This window comes from Rutidosis leptorrhynchoides, chromosome 3, assembly GCF_046630445.1.
Source record: "Rutidosis leptorrhynchoides isolate AG116_Rl617_1_P2 chromosome 3, CSIRO_AGI_Rlap_v1, whole genome shotgun sequence".
Classification (NCBI taxonomy): Eukaryota; Viridiplantae; Streptophyta; class Magnoliopsida; order Asterales; family Asteraceae; genus Rutidosis; species Rutidosis leptorrhynchoides.
Genome location: NC_092335.1, coordinates 657,596,768 through 657,617,367, shown reverse-complemented (window position 1 = coordinate 657,617,367; position 20,600 = coordinate 657,596,768). Strand labels below are relative to the sequence as shown.

Genomic DNA, 20,600 nt, shown 5'->3' with positions numbered 1-20,600 from the left:
CAAATCCTGTTCATTTACCTTTTCCTTATTCTTACCTCGTTGTGTAATCAAATTGGCTAAAAACCTATGAATTACTCTTAACTCTGCTCTATCTATATCCAAATAAGAGTAATTTCCCCCTTTAAATCGGTGATGGCTAGTCATTTGACTCCATACACCATGCGTATCAAAATTTTCATCAATTTTTCTACCGTTCAATATCAACCCTCTACAATCGGCAGATGCTAACTCCTCAGGCGTATACATACGTAAGGCCTGAGCCATGTCTAGTAAAGACATGTGGCACATCGAACCTCCTAACAAAAATCTAATAAAAGATCGATCGGTTAAACTAACTACCCGATCATTTATTTCTATACTACAAAATAATTCTTCACACCATACTTTATATACAGGTCTACGCATGCTGAATAATCGTACCCAATCGTTAAAAGTAGAATTACCATACCTCTGTGTAAGTAATTCTCTAATTGGCCCGGCTAATTCTACAGCTTCTAACGGTGCCCATTCTATTACTCTAGGTACTTCAACAGCTTTAGAATGAAGAGTATGCAAGCCCCTTTGGTATTTTGGATAATCTATCCAACGTCTGTCAAATCTCAAGTTCTGGTGCAAATCTTCCAAGTGCATATCTGAAAATGTCATAACTGGATGAGGTATATCTTGTTTATAATAGCTATCAACATCCTGTTGTTCCGCATTCTCAGGAGGAGCATTGCGAGCTTGGGATGAAGATTCACCCCTTTCAGTCTGCAAAACACATCAAACACAATTTTTGTGCATCCAAATATGCATTAGTGTCAGCAAAATCATCAATCAAAATAATTACAATGACATGTCCAATTTATATCAAACTTATGCTCATTTTCATATTTTTAACAAATCTACACTTTTTCAAATAAGCATATACGAAAATGTTCGCCAAGTTCATAAGCATTCAACTCAAATAACATTTCAAAATAATCATTACTATGAATTAAACAAGTTTTAAATGGCATTATCTCTCAAAAATCAAATTCATGAATTTTAGACTTGAAAAAGTCCACTTTAATTCTCAAAAATCATGTTTAGGCTCAAAGTTTGGATCATTTAACTACCTAAACATGTTACACTACTTAATTTAGCAATAATTCATGACAAAAATCGGCCATAACCTGTTTATATCAAAAAGCCCCAAATTTGCTCAAGAACACAAACCCTAGATTACTCAAAATTTGAAGTTTAAGGCTTCTAATCATGTTAAATAGCATCAATCTAGGTTATACAAGCATAATACATAAACAATTTAAGCATAATTACACTAAAAAGCATCAAAATCGAATTGGGTATAAAATTGCTCAAGAACACTAATTTTTGGATTAAATGGTGTTTAGGTGTAGAAATTTACCGTTTTTCTTGAGTAATTCCTTGATAGCATCCTTCTCAACATGATTTTAGTTAAAAATGTGATGAAAAACGGTGAAAAATTGTGAATTTCGGAGTGTTTGTGTGTGTATTTTCGGGTGTTTTTTCGCAGTTTTTGTGGTGTGGGGATGGGGACTGATCAGTTCAGCTCGTTATATTTTTTTTTGGATTTTAGTCCCTCCGCGACTTGCGGTGTTTAATGCTTACAAACTCTGCGAGTCGCGGTGTTTGTTTGTTTGTTTTTTTTTTTATAAGCCTTAACTTATTAAACAAATATAAAATAAATTTAAAATTTTGTTTTCCTTTGTTTTAGGACGAGGTCGTTTCGGATCGATGTCCTAGTCCGTCCCTGGACAAAATTTTAAAATTTGTCTTTTTGTAGCGATTGTTTTAAAAGCTAAGATTTTTGAGTTTTTTTAATGTTTTTGGCATACTTTAATTCAATAAGATTAAAAATAATGATAATAAAAGTTCTCGTCCCTCCCTCGGGTAGAGCAATTTCGGTTCAACGACCTAGTCTTCAACTCACGACGAATTTTAAAAATCATATTTTTAACTTACCGAAATAAAGTAAATTTTTGTTTTTTTAAATTTACACCAAACTTAAATTTAAAATGCATAAAATTAAAAATTCACACCAAACTTATATTATATTTTTGTTTTTATACATACAAACTTAAAAATATCAATTGTTCAAATATTTACAATTTTAAATATATTAATTTAAAAAAGTTTACAATATTAATTTAAGATTTATATATTAATTTTAAAAACATGGTAAAAATAAAATTAAAAATCTTTTTGGCTTTTATCCCACTTTAATCAATCAAATATTATCAAAAATATGCGCCCCTCTTTTCGGTAAAGTAATTTCGGTTCCATGACCTAATTTAACTCATGACGAATTTTTGAAATATTTTGGGTTGATTGATTAAAGATATTTATACCTTAAGAATAAACGTTAAATTTCGCAGTGATGTAATAAATTTTTGAATGATATCAATAATTTCGGTCGCCAAACCTAATTTCATCGAATACCAATTTAATACTTTATAGCGAACAAATTAGCGTTTATTATCAAAAGGTTAAAAATAAAAATAAAAACTGTATAGACTTACCTGTGAGATAGTATTCTTAGTGATACGATCTATCCCACTCACAAGATAGTCGGTTTAATTGGTTTTCCATAGCTACATAGGCGTAACCTCGAGCATTCAGTGTTTTTTCTTCTAAACATATGAACGGTCCGTCTCAGCATAAAGTAACAAATTTGGTGTTTGAATAGGTTTGATTATTTGAACATTTACCTCCATGTGACCATTTTCCGCATTTGTGACATCTTTCTAGGTGTCGTGCTCTTCTTTTCGCTGCGGATTTTGATTTTCCTTTACCAAATTGTAACTTATTATCTTCGCATCTGGATTCTTTTCTTACTCCGTCCAATCTTTCTCTGATTACTGATACTATTTCACTCGGAAGTGTGTCATTATTACGTTTAGTGATCAAAGCTTGTAGCATTAGACCATGGTTTAGTTCACAGGAAGTCTTCATTTCATAAAAACCTAAAAAAATAAAAATTCAGAATGGGGGGAGAAGACTAGTTCTTTAGGGTCTGCTAGGAAAAGACCATTCGGGTTCCATTTTCGAGAACTACACGAAAACAGACAATCTAACTCTAACAGAAATACATAATATCCTTTAAAGACTTGATTCTCCCCACACTTAGTTAACTGTGGTATCGAAATTGTGATTAACTTCGTTGTCGATTTCCATTGGACTATCTATGTAGTGTTTAACTCTGTGACCATTAACTTTAAATTCAATTCCATTTGAATTTATTAATTCTATCGTTCCGTATGAGAAAACTCTTTTGACTATGAATGATCCAGACCATCTTGATTTCAATTTTTCAGGAAATAGCTTGAATCGTGAAATGAAAAGAAGAACTCTGTCTCCTTCTTTAAATTCTTTTGAACTTCTGATTCTTTTATCATGCCATTTCTTCGTTCTTTCTTTATAGATTAATGAATTTTCGTATGCTTCATGTCTTAATTCTTCTAATTCATTTAGTTGGCTTAACCGTAGACGTCCAGCTTCATGTAAATCAAGATTACATGTCTTCAAAGCCCAAAATGCTTTGTGTTCAATTTGTACTGGAAGATGACATGCTTTTCCATAAACGAGTCTAAAAGGAGTGGTTCCAATTGGAGTTTTGTAGGCTGTTCTAAAAGCCCAGAGTGCATCCTCCAATTTTATGGACCATTCCTTCGGATTTGATCCTACGGTTTTCTCTAGAATACGTTTTAAAGCTCGGTTGGTATTTTCAACTTGTCCACTTGTTTGTGGATGATATGCAGTGGAGATTTTATGAGTTACTCCATATCTTTTAAGAACTTTCTCAAGTTGATTATTACAGAAATGAGTTCCCCGATCACTTATTAAAGCTTTCGGTGTTCCAAACCTTGCAAAAAGACGTTTTAAAAAGTTGACTACAACTCGTGCATCGTTAGTTGGGAGAGCTTGTGCTTCCGCCCATTTAGATACATAATCAATGGCTACGAGAATATAGAGATTATTATGAGATTTTGGAAATGGACCCATAAAGTCAATACCCCAAATGTCAAATACTTCACATACTTGAATGACATTTTGTGGCATTTCATCACGTTGACTTATTTTTCCGGCCCTTTGACAAGCATCACAGGATTTGCAAAGAAGGTGTGCGTCTTTGTAAATTGTAGGCCAATAGAATCCAGCATCATAAACTTTTCTTGCTGTTAGTTGAGGCCCATAATGCCCTCCTGTTGGTCCTGTGTGACAATGGTTTAAAATTTTACTAGCTTCATCTCCGAATACACATCGGCGTATTATTCCATCTGGACAACTTTTAAACAGATGTGGATCTTCCCAGAAATAGTGTTTTATATCACTAAAGAATTTCTTTCGTTTTTGGTACGATAATCCTTTTTCAAGGAATCCACATACTAAGTAGTTTGCATAGTCTGCAAACCATGGAATTTCATTATAATCTATTTTCAATAGATATTCATCAGGAAAGTTGTCTTGTATGGCCGATTCATTTAGAACTTCTAATTCGGGATTTTCAAGACGAGAAAGATGATCAGCGGCGAGATTTTCTGCTCCTCTTTTATCTCGGATTTCAATATCGAACTCTTGTAAGAGTAAGATCCAACGGATTAATCTTGGTTTGGCATCTTGTTTTGAAAATAGGTATCTAAGAGAAGAATGGTCGGTATAGACCACCGTTTTTTGCTAGAACGAGATATGATCGAAATTTGTCAAAAGCAAAGACAATAGAAAGGAGTTCTTTTTCAGTAGTTGTGTAATTTCTTTGTGCTCCTTGTAACGTCTTACTAGCATAATAAATAGGTTGAAATCGTTTTTCAATCCTTTGTCCTAAAACGGCTCCCATTACAAATCACTTGCATCGCACATAAGTTCAAACGGTAGATTCCAATTTGGTGTTATCATGATCGGTGCATTAGTGAGTTTCTCTTTAAGAATATTAAAAGATTTGATGCATTCATCTGAAAAGATGAATGGAGCATCTTTTTCTAGGAGTTTATTCATAGGAGTGGCAATTTTAGAAAAATCTTTTATGAAACGTCGGTAAAAACCGGCATGCCCTAGAAAACTCCTAACTCCTCTAACATTGGTGGGATGTGGAAGTTTAGCAATTACATCTACTTTAGCTCTATCCACTTCAATTCCTTCTTTTGAAATTTTATGTCCAAGAATGATGCCTTCTTTAACCATGAAATGGCATTTCTCCCAATTAAGTACTAGATTTGATTGTTCGCATCTAATAAGCATTCGTTCCAGATTAACTAGACATGATTCAAATGTATCACCGAAGACTGAAAAGTCATCCATGAAAACTTCCATGCATTCTTCTATCATGTCATGAAAAATCGCCATCATGCACCTTTGAAAGGTTGCAGGGGCGTTGCAAAGTCCAAATGGCATGCGTTTGTAAGCAAAAGTACCATAAGAGTACGTGAACGTGGTTTTCTCTTGATCTTCGGGTGCTATTGGAATTTGAAAGTATCCGGAAAAACCATCTAGAAAATAATAGTAACTATTTCCGGCTAATCTTTCCAACATTTGATCAATGAAAGGTAAGGGAAAGTGATCTTTTCTGGTGACGTCATTTAATTTTCTATAATCAATACATACACGCCATCCTGTTACAGTCCTAGTAGGAATAAGCTCATTTTTGTTATTTGTAATGACAGTCATGCCACCCTTCTTAGGCACGCATTGAACTGGGCTTACCCATGGACTATCAGAAATTGGATAAATTAAACCTGCATCTAGCAGTTTAATTATTTCTTTTTTAACAACATCTTGCATATTAGGATTTAGTCTTCGTTGGCGTTGCACATACGTTTTATGACCTTCTTCCATAAGGATTTTATGTGTGCAATACGAAGGACTTATTCCTTTAATATCATCAATCTTCCATGCAATAGCTGGTTTATGAGCTTTCAACACAGAAATGAGTTGTGATTTTTCATTTTCAGTAAGAGAAGACGATATTATTACAGGTAATTCAGATTCACCATGTAAATAAGCGTATTCCAAATGGTTTGGAAGTGGCTTTAACTCTAATGTCGGAGGTTCTTCTATCGATGATTTATATCGATATCTGTCTTCTTCTTTTAGCATTTGAATTTCTTCTGTTGTTGGTTCATATCCATTAGCTATTAGTGTAGCTAACATTTCAGCTTCATCAATTGGTTCAGTTCCTTCTCCTAAAGAACATTCTCCTGTTCCTTGTAATTCTGGAAATTCTTCTAACAATTCTGCATGTGAGTCTATAGTTTGAATATAATAGCATGTATCATCTGCAGATTGCGGTTGTTGCATTGCTCTATCAACTGAAAAGGTAACACTCTCGTCCTCTATACTTAGGGTCAATTTTTTACCAAACACGTCTATCATTGCTTTAGCCGTGTTTAAGAATGGTCTTCCTAATATGAGAGGAACTTGAGAATCTTCTTCCATGTCCAGAACAACAAAATCTACTGGAAATACTAAAGTACCAACTTTAACTAGCATGTTCTCCATTATCCCTCTAGGATATTTTATTGATCTATCGGCTAGTTGTATACTTATTCTGGTTGGTTTCAATTCTCCAAGGCCCAGTTTAGTGTATAGTGAATACGGCATTAGATTTATACTAGATCTAAGTCTGCCAATGCTTCTATTGAACTAAGACTACCCAGAAAACATGGAATTGTGAAACTTCCTGGATCAGATAGTTTTTTTGGTATCTTATTCAACAGCACTGCTGAACAATTAGCATTCATAGTAACAGCCGAGAGTTCTTCCATTTTCTTTCTATTTGAGATTAGATCTTTCAGAAATTTAGCATATCTAGGCATTCTTGAAATTACATCAATGAAAGGAAGATTTACATTTATCTGTTTAAACATATCCAAGAATTTGGATTGCTCGGCTTCAAGTTTCTCCTTTTTCATTTTACTCGGGTAAGGAAGTGGTGTTTGGTATGGTTTAACATAAGGTTTAGCCTTAACTATGTTATCTTCATTAACCTTTTCAACTACCGGTTCTTTTTCCTTATCTTGTTCAGGTTGTGGTTCTTGTGGAGTAGGAATAGCTTCATCAGAAGTTACAGGTATTTCAGGTGGTTTAAGTGTTGTACCACTTCTTGTGGTAATGGTTTTAGCTGTTTCATTCCGGGTGTTAGCATTTGTATCACTAGGTAAACTTCCCGGTTTTCTTTCACCTATTAACCTTGCTAGGTTACTTACTTCTTGTTCCAAATTTTGATTAGAAGCTTGTTGATTTCTAAATGCTTGAGCATTTTGTTCATTAGTTTGTTTCTGAGATGTGAAAAACTGCGTTTGAGTTTCAACTAGCTTTGTCATCATATCTTCTAAATTCTGCTTTTTATCATCGGTTTGTGGTGGTTTGTTTTGAAAATTAGGTCTTTGCTGATTGTAAGTATTATTGGATACTTGTTGATTACTAGGACCTTGTTGGTTGTTGTATGGAATATTTCGGTTATAATTCTGATTTTGATTGTAAATCGGTCTTGGCGGTTGATAATTATTCTGATAATTATTTCTAGGCCTTTGGTTTAGATATGAAACATTCTCTCTTTGTTCCATTGTTAGTTCAATACTGAGACAATCTTTTGTCAAATGTGGTCCTCCACACTGCTCACAACTAATTCGTATTGAGTGAATATCCTTAGTCATCTTTTCCATTCGTCTCTCGACAGCATCTATCTTTGCGGAAATGGAATCTAAGTCATGGCTAGAATCGGCTCTAGCTGCTTTAGATGATCTAACGATATCTTTTTCTTGATGCCACTCATGTGAGTGGGAAGCAGTGTTATCAATAATTTTATAAGCATCAGTTTCGGTTTTCTTCATAATGGAACCACCAGCTGCTATATCGATGTCTTTCCTTGTAGTGATGTCGCATCCTTGGTAGAATATTTGTACTATTTGACAGGTGTCTAAACCATGTTGCGGATATCCTCTTAATAACTTTCCAAATCTAGTCCACGCCTCATATAGAGTTTCATTCGGTTTCTGTGTGAACGTAACAATTTCTCCTTGAAGTCTTACGGCTTTAGATGCAGGAAAGAATTGTTTAAGAAATTTTTCAACTAAAACGTCCCATGTATCAATCGCCCCTTCAGGTAACGATTCCAACCAATCTTTGGCTTCTCCCTTTAAAGTCCAGGGAAATAACATGAGATATATCTGTTCATCCTCAACTTCTCTTATTTTAAATAGTGTGCAGATCCTATTAAAGGTACAAAGATGTTCGTTTGGATCTTCCTTCGGCGCACCACTAAATTGGCATTGATTAGTCACCATATGTAGAATTTGTCCTTTGATTTCAAAATCTGGCGCATTAATGTCTGGATGAGTACTTGCGTGACCTTGGTCAGTGCGTTTAGCTCGCATTCGGTCTTCCATACTTAAAGGTTCCAGATTCTCCATAATTGAATTTGTTGAATCGGAATCACTAGAGGATTCTGATTTAATGGTTCGTTCCTCAACAATCTCTGTTTGAATGATTGGTGGTTCCGGAGGAAAAATTAATGGTTCAGGATCTACGAATTGTCCCTGAATATTCTCCGGATTCTCAATTGTGAGGTCGGGTTCAAAAAATGGATTATCGGAAATTTGAACTGGAGTACTTGGTCGACTGGATGACGATTCTAAAGAAAAATCAACGGCGGTAATATTTGCTAGATGTCTTGATCTAGTTACAGGTGGTGAACGTACAAAAGGTGGTGAACGTCTTGCTCGGTGCATTCACTGAATATCCTATTAGTTTTTAAAAAGAAAGAAAAATTATATAAGTTATCCAATTAATAGACTTTTCTGATTTTGCCCACGTTTCGAATAGCCAAAAGATGCAGCAGAGGGGCATGATTCATTTGGTCTCAATATAATTGAGTACTGTTTGGCTCCAATAACCCGGTCCACGTACAAATCCAACTATTACTACGAACCAGAAAATTTTGATGTCTATCAATTTAACCACTTAAAATAAATTTTCGTAATTTTAAGAAATTTAGATAAGAAGTAGAGAAAATTCTAAGTCCTAAAAACTAGAATAGCGAGAAATAAGAAAGAAAAAGAGCGTGTCGAAAAAGAAAAGGGTTGAAAAATAAAAGGCGTCGAAAAATAAGAAATAATAAAAATGACTTATAGAACTTAAAAACACTCGACTAACCCAACCTTATTACTATCACTAACTTAAAATTATAATCGCAAATTGAGATTACTAATTGGAGTGATAATTGATACATAGGTAAAAGGCGTCTAAAAATATTAAAGCTTACAAGTAAAACTATATCCCAAATGGCAATATCTTAAAAAGGAACTAAAACTTAAAAAGGCGTCGCAAAATTCTAAAGCACCTAAATGTTAGTCTAAAGAAAAAGCACTTAAGGGATTTTACGGCAAAGCCTAAAAATCTAGAAATAAAAATAACTATGGCAAAAACTGAGTTTAAAACTAAAAACTAGCGAAAAACACAAATATTACGCTAAAACAATTAAAAAGAGACAAAATATAAAAATATACTAAAAGTTGTAAAAAGTACAATTTTTATAAAAATATTATTTTTATATTATTTATTTATTAAAACTATTAATTTTACAATTTAATTAAACTAAATAAAATTAAATAAAACAAAATAAACTAATTAAAACTAAATATTATAATAAAAATACCCTAATTAGGGTTTAGAATTAATAATAATAATTATTATCCCGTAATTAATGCTGTTAGGGTTCCTGTGTACCCGTGTCAGGCTGCTCCGCGACTTGCGATATTCCTGGCTCCAAACTCCGCTAGTCACGGGGTTTCAAATTTCAGATTATGTGAACTCGTTTGACAGGTTTCGACGTAATTTTTTTTTTCTGTTTTTAATTTAATTAAAATATTTATATAATTTAAATAAAACTTATCTTTAAAAACTAAAATAGAAATAAAATACTTTATAATTTTATAAATAAAAATCTTAAAACTAGATTTATATATATATTTTTTTCGGTTTTTTTTTATATTATGTTTTTAATAAAAACAAAATATTTAAATAAGACTTATATTTTTATAAAATAAAAATAAAGAAACTTTATAAAACTTAAATATTTAACAAACTCTTAAAAATATTTATATTTATATTTTTGTTTTTCTTTTTATATTTTCGAATATATTAAAACGTATTTTTACAAAAGCGTATTTTAATAAAAGTAAACTAAAAATAAAAATCTTTTTGTTTTTTATATATATTAGCGTTGCGCTTCCGGCTTTTAAGCAAGAAATTGGGTTCCCCGGCAGCGGCGCCAAAAATACTTGATGTGCGCAGAGGTGTATATAAAATAGCTTATATTTTACAAGGAAATACTATTAAATACTGAAATGTCCCGTTCTTATTGATTAAAAACGTTCCATATTAATTGATTTCGTTGCGAGGTTTTGACCTCTATATGAGACGTTTTTCAAAGACTGCATTCATTTTTAAAACAAACCATAACCTTTATTTCATAAATAAAGGTTTAAAAAGCTTTACGTAGATTATCAAATAATGATAATCTAAAATATCCTGTTTACACACGACCATTACATAATGGTTTACAATACAAATATGTTACATCGAAATCGGTTTCTTGAATGCAGTTTTTACACAATATCATACAAACATGGACTCCAAATCTTGTCCTTATTTTAGTATGCAACAGCGGAAGCTCTTAATATTCACCTGAGAATAAACATGCTTTAAACGTCAACAAAAATGTTGGTGAGTTATAGGTTTAACCTATATATATCAAATCGTAACAATAGACCACAAGATTTCATATTTCAATACACATCCCATACATAGAGATAAAAATCATTCATATGGTGAACACCTGGTAACCGACAATAACAAGATGCATATATAAGAATATCCCCATCATTCCGGGACACCCTTCGGATATGATATAAATTTCGAAGTACTAAAGCATCCGGTACTTTGGATGGGGTTTGTTAGGCCCAATAGATCTATCTTTAGGATTCGCGTCAATTAGGGTGTCTGTTCCCTAATTCTTAGATTACCAGACTTAATAAAAAGGGGCATATTCGATTTCGATAATTCAACCATAGAATGTAGTTTCACGTACTTGTGTCTATTTTGTAAATCATTTATAAAACCTGCATGTATTCTCATCCCAAAAATATTAGATTTTAAAAGTGGGACTATAACTCACTTTCACAGATTTTTACTTCGTCGGGAAGTAAGACTTGGCCACTGTTGATTCACGAACCTATAACAATATATACATATATATTAAAGTATGTTCAAAATATATTTACAACACTTTTAATATATTTTGATGTTTTAAGTTTATTAAGTCAGCTGTCCTCGTTAGTAACCTATAACTAGTTGTCCACAGTTAGATGTACAGAAATAAATCGATAAATATTATCTTGAATCAATCCACGACCCAGTGTATACGTATCTCAGTATTGATCACAACTCAAACTATATATATTTTGGAATCAACCTCAACCCTGTATAGCTAACTCCAACATTCACATATAGAGTGTCTATGGTTGTTCCGAAATATATATAGATGTGTCGACATGATAGGTCGAAACATTGTATACGTGTCTATGGTATCTCAAGATTACATAATATATAATACAAGTTGATTAAGTTATGGTTGGAATAGATTTGTTACCAATTTTCACGTAGCTAAAATGAGAAAAATTATCCAATCTTGTTTTACCCATAACTTCTTCATTTTAAATCCGTTTTGAGTGAATCAAATTGTTATGGTTTCATATTGAACTCTATTTTATGAATCTAAACAGAAAAAGTATAGGTTTATAGTCGGAAAAATAAGTTACAAGTCGTTTTTGTAAAGGTAGTCATTTCAGTCGAAAGAACGACGTCTAGATGACCATTTTAGAAAACATACTTCCACTTTGAGTTTAACCATAATTTTTGGATATAGTTTCATGTTCATAATAAAAATCATTTTCTCAGAATAACAACTTTTAAATCAAAGTTTATCATAGTTTTTAATTAACTAACCCAAAACAGCCCGCGGTGTTACTACGACGGCGTAAATCCGGTTTTACGGTGTTTTTCGTGTTTCCAGGTTTTAAATCATTAAGTTAGCATATCATATAGATATAGAACATGTGTTTAGTTGATTTTAAAAGTCAAGTTAGAAGGATTAACTTTTGTTTGCGAACAAGTTTAGAATTAACTAAACTATGTTCTAGTGATTACAAGTTTAAACCTTCGAATAAGATAGCTTTATATGTATGAATCGAATGATGTTATGAACATCATTACTACCTTAATTTCCTTGGATAAACCTACTGGAAAAGAGAAAAATGGATCTAGCTTCAATGGATCCTTGGATGGCTCGAAGTTCTTGAAGCAGAATCATGACACGAAAACAAGTTCAAGTAAGATCATCACTTGAAATAAGATTGTTATAGTTATAGAAATTGAACCAAAGTTTGAATATGATTATTACCTTGTATTAGAATGATAACCTACTGTAAGAAACAAAGATTTCTTGAGGTTGGATGATCACCTTACAAGATTGGAAGTGAGCTAGCAAACTTGAAAGTATTCTTGATTTTATGAAACTAGAACTTTTGGAATTTATGAAGAACACTTAGAACTTGAAGATAGAACTTGAGAGAGATCAATTAGATGAAGAAAATTGAAGAATGAAAGTGTTTATAGGTGTTTTTGGTAGTTGGTGTATGGATTAGATATAAAGGATATGTAATTTTGTTTTCATGTAAATAAGTCATGAATGATTACTCATATTTTTGTAATTTTATGAGATATTTCATGCTAGTTGCCAAATGATGGTTCCCACATGTGTTAGGTGACTCACATGGGCTGCTAAGAGCTGATCATTGGAGTGTATATACCAATAGTACATACATCTAAAAGCTGTGTATTGTACGAGTACGAATACGGTTGCATACGAGTAAAATTGTTGATGAAACTGAACGAGGATGTAATTGTAAGCATTTTTGTTAAGTAGAAGTATTTTGATAAGTGCATTGAAGTCTTTCAAAAGTGTATAAATACATATTAAAACACTACATGTATATACATTTTAACTGAGTCGTTAAGTCATCGTTAGTCGTTACATGTAAGTGTTGTTTTGAAACCTTTAGGTTAACGATCTTGTTAAATGTTGTTAACCCAATGTTTATAATATCAAATGAGATTTTAAATTATTATATTATCATGATATTATCATGTATGAATATCTCTTAATATGATATATATACATTAAATGTCTTTACAACGATAATCGTTACATATATGTCTCGTTTAAAAATCATTAAGTTAGTAGTCTTGTTTTTACATATGTAGTTCATTGTTAATATACTTTATGATATGTTTTCTTATCATAGTATCCTGTTAACTATATATATATATCCATATATATGTCATCATATAGTTTTTACAAGTTTTAACGTTCGTGAATCACCGATCAACTTGGGTGGTCAATTGTCTATATGAAACATATTTCAATTAATCAAGTCTTAACAAGTTTGATTGCTTAACATGTTGGAAACATTTAATCATGTAAATATCAATCTCAATTAATATATATAAACATGGAAAAGTTCGGGTCACTACAAATACGATACAATTTTACACAAGATATTTATTTATTTATAGAATGGATATACTTAAACCTTGCTACAACACTTATAGGCAGTGTACCTAATCGTACAGTAGTGTAGTTTTTAGTAAGTCCGGTTCGTTCCACAGAGAATCTTTTAACAAAGCTTAACGCTATATTAATTTTATTTTATAAAAATACAAATATATATATATATATAAGTAATATTATTATTATAAAGGGGGGTTTTTACCGTTTAATGACCGGTTTGTCGATTTTAAAACTTTAGTCGCAGTTAAAACCAAATGTAAAATATTAAAATAAATACAAGACTTAATTTAAAGCGTAAAGTAAATAACGATAATGAAATTGCGATAAATAAAAGTGCGATAAAATAAACTTGCGATAATTAAAAAGTATGATAATTAAAAGTGCAATTAAATATAAAATAAAGGAAATTAAATATGAAATAAAAGAATTATGCTTATTTAAACTTCCGTAATCATGATGTTTGACGTGTTGATTTTAGTTTTATGCCCATGGGTTAATTGTCCTTTGTCCTGGATTATTTAATATGTCCGTCTGGTTTTTGTCCATAACAGTCCATCAGTCATAAATATAAAGTGCGAGTGTCCTCGTCAAATTATCCTTATACCCGAAGTTAAATATTTCAACTAATTGAGGACTTAAACTGTAACAAGATTTTAATACTTTGTTTAATAATTACACCAGGATGTCGACTGAGTGTAACCCAAGGTTTTAATACTTTGTTATCAATTATGCCAAGTGTCCTTGTACATAATTTCACCCCTGTTTTAATAATTCTAGTGGCTATTAATCCATTCCCGTGTCCGGTTAAATGAACGATTATTCGTACATATAAATACCCCGCCCATCGTGTCCGATCGAGTGTATATGGTTATTTATAGGGACGTTCAATTGTAAATCTTTATATTAAAATTAACAAACTATCATTTAGTTAAACAAATATAAAGCCCATTAATAGCCCATAGTCTAATTTCCACAAGTGTCGTTCTTTTGTCCAAACCCCAATTATGGTACAAAGCCCAATTACCCAATTTTAGTAATTAGCCCAACATCATGATTACTTCGGATTAAATAAGCATAATAATAACTTAGCTACGAGACATTAAATTAAAAAGGTTGAACATAACTTACAATGATTAAAAATAGCGTAGCGTTACACGGACAGAATTTCGACTTACACCCTTACAACATTTGATAACATACCCTTATTATTAGAATTAAAATTAAAATTAAAATTAAAATATAAATTATAAATATAAATATTACGTATAGATATAGAGAGGATGGATATATTATTTTTTACGATCAAACTGCGTTTGCTTTTATAGGGATTTGAGTCCAGGGAAGCTCCGCGACTCGCGACATTTTTTGCCTTCAAACTTCGCGAGTCGCGGAGTTTGTTTTTACAGCTCACCCAGCTTTGGCTCTTTGTTTGCCGTCGATTTTTAAATATATTATAATATATATATTAATTTTAAGAATTAATTATATATTATATTATATTCATGTGCATAGTTGACTTGTAATTTTTAGTCTGTTGCGTCGAGCGTTGAGAGTTGACTCTGGTCCCGGTCCCGGATTTTCGAACGTCCTTGCGTACAATTTAATATCTTGTACTTTGCGTTTTGAATCTTGTACTCTTGTAATTTCGAGACGTTTCTTATCAATAATTGGAACCTCTTTGATTATCTTTTGTACTTTTGAGCTTTTTGGTCATTTGCGTCTTCAATTCGTCGAATCTGTCTTTTGTCTTCACCTTTTATTATTTAAACTAATATCACTTGTAAATAGGATAATTGCAACTAAAAGCTTGTCTTTCTTGAGGAATAATGCTATGAAATATATGTTCGTTTTTAGCATTATCACCTGCAGTTTATAAGATGGAGTAAGAAGAAAAGCTAAATGCCAATACAAATACAAAAAATTGGTTATGAAAAACATATGTAAATATGTATAGAAATATACGTACAGTTGTATTTTTTGGTTCTTCCAAACTGAATAAGCAGAATGACACACTGATTTTCATCGGTTTGTTTCATATGAGCAAAAAAATCAACCATATATTTAGCAAACAATGTGCATGAGACAATAGAACCACTGTGAAAACAAATAATAATTATAATTACTTTTAATATAATACCAATATGAACTGAAATGTGGAGAAATTTTTTTTAAAAAGTTACATTTTTAAGATATGGATGTTACTGTATATCCTTCAGTTCCAGGTTGATGTACTTAGACTTTTCATCAGAGGTTGAACCATATGTTTTCGGTTCACGGTCATAGTAGAGAACTTTACCAATCACATATGTGAGATTTGTAAAACAAATTTTAGAAATACACAATAAATGGTTTATGAGTTAAGACTAAAGATAAATCAATTTAAAAAAAATATCATAAATACAGAAGATTGATGATACCCGCAGTGTGCTTTTCTGGTAGTTGACAGGTGATAAGATCTTCAAAAGGATTGAATCTGAAACCATCACTACCAGTCCATTGATTGGAGGGCACATGCACGATTGTTGTTTTATTGATAAAGATTAACCTGGTATCATGAGTCCAGTGATTCAGTTTGTTATTTGTGAATCGTTGTGTGCCAACATTTTTAAGAACATAAATATTCTGCTCCTTCAGAATATCCTCAAATTTGTTCTTATGATAATTCTTGAGTGTAATACCAATTCGATCACCCTGTAATACGACATATAAGCAGAAGAAAAACAACATGATACATAGAAAGACAAAAAATATTGTGGTTATAGTAAAACAAAAGAAAAAAAATATAAGTAACAGATAAAAAAATTAACTCTTAACTAAAACGAATATAGTTAGAAGTAACCTCATTGTCAGTAGCGATTACATCAAGAAAAGGCTTTCCTTGATCAAAATTTGATTTGGACAGCGTTTCAATACTAAGAATCCTGACCATTGTACTTACAGTCGGGTACCTTGGATTAATTGCTTTTACCAATAACATTTTTGATTCCATATGTGCCAAACTGAAGGTTATTGATTACAGGAAAAGATTTGATCGATAGAGATTGAAATTTTGCATTGAGAAGTTGAAGGTGATAAAACCGTATATATAAGAGTTAAACTGAAAGATATTCAGTTACCAAAAAGTGGGGAAGTTATTTTGAAAGTTGATTAGATGATAATGCTATTGACTGCGTAATTTTGGAGACAGTTGGTTTCTTTCCTAAAAAAATGCAATAACAGCAGGACACTACAAAATATTTATTATCTACTTATCTAATCTAATATATAATATATTTAAATATTTAAATTAAATATAAATATTTAAAATACATTTATTTATATTTATACTTGTGTTATTTATTTAAACAATTAATTTTATTATTATTTTAATTTAGTTTACTGTTAGTATAAAGAATTAATTGTAATTGATAAATGAATAAAGGTTCCCTGAAATATTAATATATATTGTAAACAAATAAATATGATTTAAACAACAAATATGAATTATTAACAAAAAAAAAAAAAATCAATCGGTTTAAATTTTATTTAGCTACAAAAAAAATCAATTATTTCGGCAGTGATTCGAGCACAAGGTAAATTTTTTATTTTATTTTATTGTGTAATTAAAGTATAAATAATCTTTAAAATTCTTTAAAAGCAAGTATAAATTATAAATCCAGATACAATATGAATAGAAGCAAGAAAGTAAGGAATCAAAAAAATAAACAAATCGTAATAGAAACCTAAACGCAATAGTAAGTTACCTGTATTCGGATTTCTGTAAAACAATGATGAAGATTCATGAAAAATCAACATGATGCTTGATAGAAAGGTTTAATGAGGGTGCCGGCATTCGTTTTTTTGGGAAATCTATTAAATTAGGGTTAGATGAGACGAATTGAATAAAATGGGTACTAATTCAATCACGATTAAATTAGGGCGAAATTAGACATGCCGTGCAGTAATTTAAGGTTTATCAATCGTTGGGAAAGCGATTTGGGCAAAAATTGCAGAAATGAGGTTGAAGGAGATGAAAAACCTGGATAGGATTCGATGAAAATGAATGTGGAACGGATGAAAATCCGTAATTTTAGATGTGGTTTTAAAAAAAAAAAAAAAAGGAAAATCAGAGAATGATGACACGTGGCGATTGGACTGAATGTGGGGTTGTGGGTCTGACACATTGGATTAATCACCATGCTTTATGTGAGGAAGGGATTTTATGTGTTTAACGATTAAGAGATAGTTCCAGCTCTGAATGGTTCAGTCAATTAGCATTAATTTATATGTGGACTTGCACTAAATGTTGAACCATTCAGCACCATCTGTCATGTCATTCAGAGATCAGAAACAAACGTGTTGTACCAATCAATTAAGAGGTAAACAAACGCATCTAATAGCGTAATCTCTAATCTCATCACAAGATGGTGTAATGGTGGTTTTATGCTCAAACATCACTAGCAACTGATTTTTAGATGGCCAGAGAAGATGGATAACGGTCAATGGATAACTGGATTAGGCGGTACACTCAACATGAAATTTTTCACGAATGTATGCAAGGGTCCACCCCGAATATACAACTTCTTGATTGGAAGCGTTACCTTGAACTGTAGGCCAGTGGCCCTTTGATGCTTAAAGTAAAACCAACTGTCATGATCCAACATAAACTGAAGGTAAGCAACCAAGGACTCATTAAATTAACAGATTATGATTAAAGGACTCATTAAATTAACAGATTATGATTAACGTAAAGAAAAATATTGCATTAAAACAATATATAGGAGGACATTGTGATGTAAATGATAATTAAAACAATATAAAGGAGGACATTGTGATGTAAATGATAAGAGGCTTCAATTTCACTCAACATTCAATTAACCAATTACATTGATTGATACCAAGTAACTTTGATCTTGTGATAGTATGCGTAAATTTCGATAAAAGCAGCAACTAAATCATACTTGATCAATTTTTAGAACTCAAACTATAGTTAATATTACTTCCTGAATCAATGAGAATCAGTAAACCAAGTAATTGTACATCCATTGATAGCAAAATTCATTGTTGTGTTTTCATATTCTTAACCTAGTTCTTCAATAAACTTATCATTCCGACCCTCATATATCATACCTCGTCGCAATTGTGTCACCTTGTTGATAATTGCTTCCACGGATACATCAAACGCGTCTTTTAAAGTATCCAATTTCGAACGAGCATATAAAATTCTTGGTATCAAATTAATGACTTCTTTTCTAATCATCTTGATCTTTGTAGGATCAATACGTCTAAGGCGTTCTTCAATACTTACATTCTTACGAATATCATCCTCTGAGATAAAAACCGAATATTTTGTATGGTTTATCGGTACATGCCAAGTGTATTGTGTATAAAACGAGTCTTGATGGAAGAAAACAGGTATACAACCAGCTAAGATCGAATCAAAAGCCGATCGTCTTGTAGCCGAATCACCTCAGGTTGTAAGCAAAAAACCGACATTTTAAACATATTCATTATACTACTCGGCGAACGACACTTTTTTTCCCCAACCCCACATTCTAAATGCTTCCCAACACTCGAATTCTTGCATTGATCTATTAAAAGACTCCTAATCCAACTATGATCATTTGGTCGTGGTCCACCCGCGAAACAAAACAACCATTTTCGCTCAATTTGCATCACCTGATATTGCCAATTGAAAATTTCAGCATCTTTAGATGGATGAAAATTAGTTGGATAAGGAATAGCGAAATCGTTAGAGTTTGTTATACTTGATTCTATCGAAAGCATGGTCATGTTTCGCGAAGCCGGTAACAATAATAACTTGTTACCCCAATCGGTTTCTTTATGGTTTGTTCTTCTATAATCCCAACAAGGTCTACCTCCTACTAAAAAATGATCTTGACCGTTCATTATCTTCCATTCGTCGCGTTTTTGTAACCAATTAACAAGATCAAGAGAAGCAGCATCTCTTACAGAAATATTATGCCCCCAAAGATGTTTTGAAACATCAAACCCTGCATAAAATGGGACAAAAATAGCAGCAGCCTTTGACGAATCATTCGTTAAACATTCGTACTGTTTTATTCGATTGTGAAAAATTAAATCAAGTGTGAAGTGATCTGTTTCATACCATCCATTATCTGATAACACACCTTCAGTATTGTTCATGGATGGTCCAAACCCATTATTCGTGACGAGTTTACACATATCGAAAAACTTGTTTATACTCCCACATTCGTTGATATAATCTCGATTAAATCGCGAAGGAAGATCGTGAACATAAATGTATCTTCCACCACACGAATCACTATCATGTTTTGGGGTTTTGGTTTGAATACTAATAGCTGTTTTTGAGGTGATTGTTTGATGATTAACTGAAAGTATGGATGTGTGAACATCAAAATGGTAGTAAAGTACGTAAAACCATAAGAGGGACCAAAGTAAGCCTAATAAACATATACGAAGCTCTTGAGATATTATGATATTAGATTTTTCCATGGTGAATCAGGATCAGAAATGAAGTGTGTAATGAATTGATATGTATTATAAGGATTAAGGAAGAAGATGAACTTTTAATTTAATATGATATGATATATGATATGGTATCATACATAATTAATTATTACAATTATAACATTTAATACTAATTATTTATATTTATATTTACATACTAACTTAAATAGACAAAAGTTATGAATAGTAACTAGGGGCATTTTCGACTTTTCACCTTTTTTTAAAACTAAATTTCATTTTACTGACAAAGCCCCCCAAACTTTTTTGAAAAATTCAAATCGACCCCCCAAACAGGGGGGTAAAGTGTCAAATAACCATTTTTATAAAAAAATCTTAAATAAACTCCACCCAAATATTCAACTGATCATATATTCTCGCTCGCAACGAGTTAAATTTTTTCGACACTATCGTTAAACTCGAAATAATTTTAGGAACACAATGTCACTAGCTATACGCAAAACGGACGCTTTTTAAAAAACGC

At 31.8% G+C, this 20,600-nt stretch overlaps 2 protein-coding genes across 2 annotated transcripts in view; both read right to left on the bottom strand.

The window, feature by feature from the left end:
• LOC139902532 (uncharacterized) overlaps positions 1 to 16,556 on the bottom strand; it is a 37,864-nt gene extending 21,308 nt beyond the window's left edge. Inside the window, exons 1-4 of the mRNA XM_071885144.1 lie at positions 16,467 to 16,556; positions 16,045 to 16,318; positions 15,830 to 15,917; positions 15,594 to 15,721 (exon numbers count right to left, since the gene is read on the bottom strand). Of these exons, the coding sequence (XP_071741245.1) occupies positions 15,594 to 15,721; positions 15,830 to 15,917; positions 16,045 to 16,318; positions 16,467 to 16,556 (580 nt within the window). The remainder of the gene's footprint in view (positions 1 to 15,593; positions 15,722 to 15,829; positions 15,918 to 16,044; positions 16,319 to 16,466) is intronic.
• A 2,130-nt stretch (positions 16,557 to 18,686) lies between these two features.
• Positions 18,687 to 19,927, bottom strand: LOC139902531 (xyloglucan galactosyltransferase KATAMARI1 homolog). Its single transcript, XM_071885143.1, is given in 2 exon segments — positions 18,687 to 19,078; positions 19,081 to 19,927. Coding segments are annotated over 2 exon segments (1,125 nt in total). The 5' UTR covers positions 19,814 to 19,927.
• Between the last annotated feature and the right edge of the window lie 673 nt (positions 19,928 to 20,600).